This window comes from Siniperca chuatsi, linkage group LG19 (genome assembly GCF_020085105.1).
Source record: "Siniperca chuatsi isolate FFG_IHB_CAS linkage group LG19, ASM2008510v1, whole genome shotgun sequence".
Taxonomy (NCBI): Eukaryota; Metazoa; Chordata; class Actinopteri; order Centrarchiformes; family Sinipercidae; genus Siniperca; species Siniperca chuatsi.
The window spans coordinates 22,817,674-22,827,023 of record NC_058060.1 but is presented as its reverse complement, the minus strand read 5'-3'; the positions used below and the strand labels follow the sequence as shown (position 1 = coordinate 22,827,023).

At 37.6% G+C, this 9,350-nt stretch overlaps 1 protein-coding gene across 1 annotated transcript; it reads left to right on the top strand.

Moving 5' to 3' along the window:
- The first annotated feature begins 5,025 nt into the window (after positions 1-5,025).
- mc4r (melanocortin 4 receptor) lies at positions 5,026-7,980 on the top strand. The gene is made up of 2 exons (XM_044177335.1): positions 5,026-5,051; positions 5,224-7,980. Exon 2 carries the CDS (start codon positions 5,496-5,498, stop codon positions 6,477-6,479), a length of 984 nt encoding a protein of 327 aa, XP_044033270.1. The 5' UTR covers positions 5,026-5,051; positions 5,224-5,495; the 3' UTR covers positions 6,480-7,980.
- The last annotated feature ends 1,370 nt before the right edge of the window (positions 7,981-9,350 follow it).

Sequence of the window (9,350 nt, the reverse complement as noted above, 5' to 3'; positions counted from 1 at the left end):
TCATTGAACTAACATAACTACCGAACACTTGCTTGGACATAAAAGGTCCTCATTATTATAGGTAAAACATTGTTGTCGTTATCGTATGTCCTCTGGTGTTAAACTTTCTAATCCATTTTTAATCCAAGTTTACCAGTAATTAACAGTGAAAATGTGTAATAATATTCCAGTGTATCTTAATCTGTATCACAAGTGAAAGAAAAGTGCTGTGGAAAAATGAAAACCTAAAGAGAAAAGGTAGATTTTTGGTAGGCATTTGCATATCAGATATGAAGACATTGATTGTTTTTTATCCAGGCACTTGCTCTACACCTTTACCATGGTAACAGCTTTTAAAAGATATTTCATCAAGAGGAGAAGCAGCCTTGACTGTGGTTTCCTTTGGTGTTCATATAATCATAGTATTTCTCTCTCTGATGCATCCAGCTGATTAGATTCTTAAGATTCTGAATTAAGAAGTTTTTTTTTCTTTTTAAGTGTGCAGTTTTCACAAAAAATAGTATAGTATAATACATCTTATTATATATCTTGGTCAGACCTAAAAACTATATTTGAAAATGTAACCAGGGGAGATGAGTTAATCCTACTCAGAATCACTCATAACAGGTGCATTAACTTTTAAAGGAATGATTGGCACTTCCAGCACTGCTGCAAGAGAGTTGTATTAATGACTAATGGCTGTTTACTTCTTTGTGCTCTGTAGTTCTATTAAATCAGCTTACAAAGTAATGGGTCTAATACTTTCAGCTTGTACTTTTAAGTGTCTTTTCGGGGGTGTTAAAGACTGTTGTTTGTAAATGTTCACTTGTGAGGTTGGCTTGTACTTTGTACAGTTCAGTGACTGCTGTGAACTGCAGTCAGTGCCATGCGAATAGAGAATTTTTACAGTTGATATTTGGCATCTCGGCTCCAACCTCATCACTCCCCACAACCATACACCAAGCTCAGCACAGCAGAGATTGGGGCGTGACGATGATAAACTTAGGGATCTTAGAGAAAACACATTTTATATGTAGCTGGGTGGTAAATTTATTGATATATAATTTTTGTCACTCCCTAATCTATGCTGTGCTGAGTTTGTCGTATGGTTGTGGGGAGTGAGGAGTGGAAAATGATATATAAATAAATTTATCACCCAGCTACATGTAAAATGTGTTTGCTCTAAGGTGACTAACAATGATAAACTTAACCTCCGGGGGACCTTAGAGCAAGCAAACAAGTACATTTTATATGAAGCTAGGTTGTGAATTTATTAATATATAATTTTCCTTAGGCTTAAAATAGCTCTCAAAGTTGTACAAATTTCATATATATGTGTTACATTGTTTGATTATGTTATGATTTAAGGCACCTCTAGATTGTGCAATAACTTGTCATACATGTCACACTGTGTGAGACAGGTGTTATATAGTTTTGGTCGCAATCTGTTTCAGACTGTACGGTATAAATTTTGAGGCATGTCAGATTGTGTGAAGAACACTGGAGAATCATAGCAATATGATGTAAATAGAAAATAAAACAGATTCAAGCAGAGACATGTCATCAAGTCACGTAATCCATTTATGCCTCTTTCATGTTTGAAAAAGTAGCAAAACAATAAACAAGCTTTGGTTTGAAATGACAATTTTGCCAAACGAATTTGAGGTAAGTATGCTATCAGCAAACCCCTCCTTTAGTCCTTCACGAATTGAGTCACTTTTTCAGGTATTAGTTAAGATACTATATAAGAACATACCTTCCTAGTTTTGAAAAGGCAGGGCCTTATAAACTGAGATAACCATTTAAGATTATGTACAGGGGCAGAGCATATTATGTCCTATTTGCATGATGTCTTACAAGATACTTGCCTTGATGACGCAATTTGGAATGAGGCATTACACGGCAACATCCGACATAGACTGCACTACTCAAGAGTGAAGTTACACAAAATATTCTCAGAAGTGTCTCCAGTGTGTGAGAAATGCAAATTCTCAAAAGCAGACTTAATTTAAAGCTATGCCTTATGTCCCAGAATACAGGAGTACTGGAATCAAATAGTTGGTCTTCTTTCTATGGGACTGAAAATTCAGATAGTTCCAGACCCTATTTTGATCATTCTTGGAACTTCTGAGGATTTGAGTAAACTCCAAACTATCCAGCAACAACTGCTGTCCTATGGCATACTTAATACAAAGAGACTCATACTGATGTTCTAGAAAAATAAAGAAACACACACATCACTCAAACAATAGCGGACCGGATTTCTATACTTTGCATCTGGAGAGGATCAGATAAATCCTCAAGGACAGGCTTAAAGAATTTGACAAAATCTGGCAACCATTACTTTTGTATTTGGAGAGGACGGACGGCTGACTTGTGCAGATTAGAAAACTTAAATAGCCCTCATAGGGAGGGATGGAAGGGGAGGGCTTGTGTTGGGATTTTATGCCATTTGCATCTGGGTTGTGCTGTGTATTGTGTTGTTTGTGTATGTATTATTATATGTATATATTGCTATTTAAAAACAAAACAAAAACATTGTATTACTTTGTTGTATGTGACTAATACAATGTTGCTTCACAATACAAATATTTGAAAAAGAAGTAAGTATACTTTTAACAGTAGCATTACACTCCCTCTCCAGTATATTTTGTGTAATTTTATGTCATATTCTGATTGGGTGGTTTGTAAACAAGTGTCATATAGCAGCAGTCATTTTGTGAGATTTTTGTCTGATAATGTCAGAATTTTAAACCCAGTCTGGTATCTATCTGTCTAAAGCTCTAAATCAGCTGTTGGTGGACTTGTCACTTAGTACAATCTAAGATTTTCTGATTGATGACCAAAGATTTCATCCATCCATCCGTTGATGAATATTTTCTCTTGAGACAGCATCTTGTGTTGAAGCATGTTGATTAGGGCTAAATATTGATTTGTCATTAGCAACAGCCTCACTGGTTTTTATTGATGCAAGATTTTCAGCCTGTTCATTGAAAGAAGCTGATATTAATCATATGACATTTTGTAAGCAAGTCGCTGATATACCAACAAGGTGCTTAGAGAGCTGGAAATGCATTTCATCACCAAATCCATAATCTGATCTTTAATGGTGATGTTCTCAACATGACATGTATGACTTATTGAACACTGTAAGGCACGGTGACATGAAAACATTAATGGTCCCCAGAGGATGAAGCCTACTGACTTTGGTGTTACCCTGACTTTGTCTCTAGTGCCACCATGAGGTCATATGTTTCACTTATTCTGTGAAAAATCATCATGAACATCTTTTTGGTGGATTGCCACAAACCTTTGTACAAGCATTCATGGTTCCCACATGAATCCTTGACCTTGGTGATCCTCAGTATTTTAGTGCCACCATGAGGTTGACATTCGTGGTTTTAAGTGAAATGTCTTAACAACTGTTGGATAGATTGCCATGATATTTGCTTTAGACATTCATGTCCCCCTCAGGATAAATTGGAATCACTTTGGTGATCCTGTAACTTTTTCCTCTAGCACCATCATCTGGTCTAAATGTTAATTTGTCCAATACGTTGGTGTATGACCAAATACCTGCAAAACGAATGGCATTCCCATCAGACTCAAATGTAGTTGCTTGTGTTTACTTCTAATTATCATATGTTTACATTCTAACATGCTAAACTAGGACGGTGAACATGGTCATCATTATGCCTGCATAGCATCAGCATTGTCAGCTAATGTTAGCATTTAGCTCAAAGCACAGAGCACTAAGAAAATGTACTGCACAACCAACATTTTTTTAAATAGTTTGGATAGGGAAATTAATAATTTTTAAATTATATGACTTACCATTTGCTTACCATTACCACACAGGTGTCGACTGCACATCGTCAAATACACTGCACCTGCCTGAAAAAAAGGCAAATGTATTCATGAATTAGGATAATTTTTTAAAAGGTTCACAGAATCTGGTGTACCTTTTCCCTCCAAACAAAACTAAATACAGCTGTTCCTGGTATGTGTCTGAAAGTGTTTATCTACAGTAGTGTGCAAAAGTGTTTGCCCCCTTCTTGATTTCTTATTTTTTTTACGTTTGTCACAGTTAAATGTTTCAGATCGACAAACAAATTTAAATATTAGTCAAAGATAACACAAGTAAACACAAAATGCAGTTTTTAAATGAAGGTTGTTATTATTAAGGGAAAACAAAATCCAAACCTACATGGCCCTGTGTGAAATAGTGACTGCCCCCTAAACCTAATAACTGGTTGGGCCACCCTTAGCAGCAACAACTGCAATCAAGCGTTTGCAATAAATTGCAATGAGTCTTTTACAGCGCTGTGGAGGAATTTCGGCAGAAATTTTCTCAAGAATTGGTGGAGACTGAAGCAGAACTAGAAGGACTATATGGACACAACTCCAAATGAAAGTTAATGTTGCTGTGTATCTGCAAGATGTGTAATAAGGCAGCTGTTTGCTAAAATGCTAGCCAAAACAACATTATAGGGCAATATTATATCAAAACTGTGTGTCTGTCAGTTTGTTGTGAAGTTCAGCCCCCTAGTGGCGACTTTCAGTATAAAAATACTAAATAAATATTGTAAATAAATGTAATTGCACTTAAATATAGTATGTATATTAGTATGTATATAGTATGAAAACTTTAAAATATATTAATAATAATAGGAATAATACTATTTATCCACTTGAAAAAGACCTCACCCTACCTTTATCATTCAATATGTTAATGTTTTCATTGTTAGGTGGAAACCTGAGCTATCTAATTTTATTTCATATATCCATTTGATGTATTAACTTTAGCTTAAAGGTTAAAGCATGTTTCTTACATCCATAGAATTTTAAATTTGCTCATTCATGTGCGTCAAGCCAAACTTTGCTCCTCCTCCTACCTTACCAGCGAGCCAATAGGACAGACAACTACCAGGAGTGTTCAGGGGAGTGTGTGTGTGTGTGTGTGTGTGTGTGTGTGTGTGTGTGTGTGTGCGTGCCTGGTATAATAGTAGAGGGGGGGAGAGACCACAGTAGCTTACTAAGCGATGATCTGCCTGCACTCACATAGCAAGCTGGTAAGCTCTGATCTCTCGGCATCTCATGTTCCTGCTCATTGTTCAGTCACACACATGCTCCTTCCTGCTCGTACCTTTCTGCCTTCTGCTTCACTCCTTCTACTTATCTTTCTCACATCGTTTTTAGGCAATATTTATTTTAACTTTTTTACTACACTCTAATTTTGTCCAGAGCGGAGAGATGAGAGGAGAGCAGTGGGATTGTTTTTGGCTGAGAATAACAACAGCAGCAGATGTTTGAAGAAAATTGCCTTTCTTGGTAAGAAGGAACACTGGCAAAGATTTTTTCATTCTCCCTCATGGATGCCGAGGTTGTCCTCCAGATAATGAGGATGACTGAGAAGAGCACTCGTTGAGATTTTAACACTGACAACCCAGATGGACAAATAACAACGGAAAAAGGAGACTTAACCCAAAAAGACAGGGAATATAAAAGGACAAATTATGAACACCACAGAACACCACGGACTGATCCAAGGCTACCATAACAGGAGCCAAACCTCAGGCATTTTGCCACTTAACAAAGACTTATCAGCTGAGGAGAAGGATTCATCGGCAGGATGCTACGAACAGCTGCTGATTTCCACAGAGGTTTTCCTCACTTTGGGCATCATCAGCCTGCTGGAGAACATCTTGGTTGTTGCTGCTATAGTCAAAAACAAGAACCTTCACTCGCCCATGTACTTTTTCATCTGTAGCCTCGCTGTTGCTGACATGCTTGTTAGTGTCTCCAATGCCTCTGAGACTATTGTCATAGCGCTCATCAATGGGGGCAGCCTGACCATTCCTGTGACGTTGATCAAAAACATGGACAATGTGTTTGACTCTATGATCTGTAGCTCTCTGTTAGCATCTATCTGCAGCTTGCTGGCCATTGCAGTTGATCGCTACATCACCATCTTCTACGCGCTGCGATACCACAACATTGTCACCCTGCGAAGAGCAATGTTGGTCATCAGCAGCATCTGGACGTGCTGCATCATGTCTGGTATCCTGTTCATCATCTACTCAGAGAGCACCACAGTGCTCATCTGCCTCATCATCATGTTTTTCACCATGCTGGTGCTCATGGCGTCGCTGTATGTCCACATGTTCCTGCTGGCACGTTTGCACATGAAGCGGATCGCAGCGCTGCCAGGCAACGCACCCATCCATCAGCGAGCCAACATGAAGGGTGCCATCACCCTCACCATCCTCCTTGGGGTGTTCGTTGTGTGCTGGGCACCCTTTTTCCTCCACCTCATCCTCATGATCACCTGCCCCAGGAACCCCTACTGCACCTGCTTCATGTCCCACTTCAACATGTACCTCATCCTCATCATGTGCAACTCCGTCATTGACCCCATCATCTATGCCTTTCGCAGCCAAGAGATGAGAAAAACCTTCAAAGAGATTTTCTGCTGCTCACATGCTCTCTTGTGTGTGTGAGCAGCCTGTAAGCAAAGATACGTATATCACTGGCATATACTCCTTTTGTTTTGCATTATAATCAATGTAAAGAAATAGCTAACATTTACTTTTCATGAGATAAAATCATGAGGTGACATTACACCTCACTGATTTCCCTCATGTTTTATCATGAAGGAGGAGATGTACAAATACACGGAACATCCTCCTCAGCTAAAGTGTGCTTTTACCTTTTTACTAAGGTGGCATTTTTCCTTTTTTTGGTGATCCTTTTTTAAAAGGATAAGAGCACTGAGATCAAACTAGATTCTTCTGGAAATCACAAATCAAGAGCACAAACAAAAAATACCACATTTCCGCTCTTTGCTGATCTGCTGTTTCCCATGTCTAGCCCACTCAGCGTAGTAACCACAAGCCGTTTTCAGATGCTATTGCACAATATTTATTGACTGAGATCTAAAATGCAGGGTGGTACAGCTGTAAAATCATTCACTGAGTTAAAAGGGGTAAGGAAAGGCTACACATTTACAGCAATGAGGGTAAATAATTATATACAAAATTTTACATATATTTAAAAAAAGAGATGATTTAGAGCATGACTTTAAAATGGCAAAATCAGGAAAATGTCAGTCAGTGTATTTCTCAGGCACAAAAGATGACACTTGAAGCATTTCTGGTTTAGATTTTGTTTATTTTTAATTAATTTGCACCTACAGACGAATGGGAAAACAATTCAGGATGGCATAGAATCTTTTTTCTGGTGTGTATTCCCAGTTTTTGGCTCCATGATGGCGATTTTACACTTTACCTCATCAGGGATGCAGTTTTTGTAGACCCTCACCTCTGATTACCCCTTTGAAGCAGAAAAGAGATTTTTATCCCATAGATTAACAGAAAGTCACTTTAATTTTTGCAAATCATGATTTTCATCTGAGCAAATAGCTAAAACAGACCCTTTACAGACCTGATGACACTACTTGCAGTCCACTCTGACTCATGATACAGTATCTGTTGATTTTCAATCAAAGCTCTTTGTGGTTTGTGTAGATATTTGTGTAATTCTGCACATGTGGGTTGTTCTCACTCTCAGCATGTACATGTGATCATATAGAGATCTATTTTCATCATGTTTCTGTAACAGATTTTACTGAATGTATTTTTATGTATGTGTTGTGCAACTTGTTGCTTTCTATCTTTGCCTTAAATATGTTGCACAGTGATGTAAAGAGCAACCGTATCCTCTGTGACAGTATTTCAGAAACTGATGCAATCAGTCTTTATATGTAGGTAAATGCTATTTTCAATATTGCCTTATTTAATTATGCCTTTTAAAACTTGAAGTGCATTTCTAAGCTCATAAAATATACACAAAATATACACAAAAACTGATGATGTGTTTTCTGTTAAAAGCGTCACCTGGATTTTGATTCATGTGTGCTGATACAAAGGTGTTTGCTCGACCACTGCATCCTCTGTGAATCACTGCTGCAAAGTAACTTAAATAAATCATACTGCCACCTCAGCAACAGCTGTTTGTCAGCTTTCCTCTGCAGTGCAGACTTTAACCTTTTATACGATGAATAGGTAAACTTTTTACTTCAACAGAAAAAAATCAATTCACACTCAATTCCTCAAATTCAGATGTGAAAACAGCCTCACACTCAAAAACAACTGGACTTCTATAAAAAGTGAAGATACAAAGGAATGTATTCTAATATTACTGGAAAAAATGCATTCATACAAGCACAACTACAATGCACATCAGGTTTTCTCATAAACTTGACCTATATGTAAGAAGTGGAAATATAGCACAGTTTCTTCAATGAGGTGAGAAACTGAAGTTTGCTAGAAAAATGCCCACAGCTTTTTCGAATATGCTGAATAATTTAAATTAAAGTAAACAAAACACTTATAACTTTGGAAAATAACTTCATTCACATTCAGTATTGCTTCGGGAGCATCAGTGTGACAAATGGATACTAATTCATTCCAAATTGAATTACATCTTGATAGACTTTTAGGTTGTAATGGATTCAAAGATATCAAACTAAACACTGAATCTGCAAAATATCAGGGATGTTTTCTGTTTTTTATGAAGTACTCTGATCAAGGAACATCTTGTCATTAAATCTACACAAGTTACAAAAGAGATGGAAATGAAGAGAAGCTGATGAATTAAAGAAATCATTTTAAGGTTTGCGAAAACTGAGATATTGTCCATATCTCATATATATCACCGCAAATGCTGCTATAATACAATTCAAGTAGGCAAAAGTATTAATTTAATGCATTCAGGCAGTAAGCAAAATGCTCGTAAAAGGTGGATGGTGAATTTTACACTACACAGAATAAAATATGAAATCTATTACAGACATAAAGAAGCAGTGACTCAGCATTGGCTACTGTTTCCATTCTGACTATTTCCAGCCTGAATTTGGCCCCAGTCATATCCGATCATTTTTCTTTCCCTTTCATTTTTTTTTTCAAATTTGTTTTGACTTGGAATAAAATGTCACCAGCACAGCGTGTGTACTTCATGCTGCCCTATTTAGGTGCTTCGGTTTTATTGCCGGGACAAAGTCACAAAGCATTCCCTTAAAATATCGGAAGACTCCTTTTGTGGTTTCTAAAGTCTAAAGTTTAAAGAAAATGGGCAGAACAAGCAGGCATCCAGACATTTCCAGAGTTACGGGTTTGTGTTCCACTGGGAGTCAAAATTTGGATAAAAGCACTGACAGAGATGACATACTTGCAGCCATTTGTCATTCACATCATTTCTAATTCATACGTGCTTCACCCTCTAACAAGCTTTGCAATTGGTTTACCCCGTCGGGGCTCCACCCCGGCAACCTGAGACAGATCTGTGCACTCACCGCTCAGTCAGGTGGTAGC

Excerpts from the sequence above, each read along its gene's own strand:
- mc4r (XM_044177335.1), top strand. The coding sequence starts at position 5,496 with ATGAACACCACAGAACACCACGGACTGATCCAAGGCTACCATAACAGG.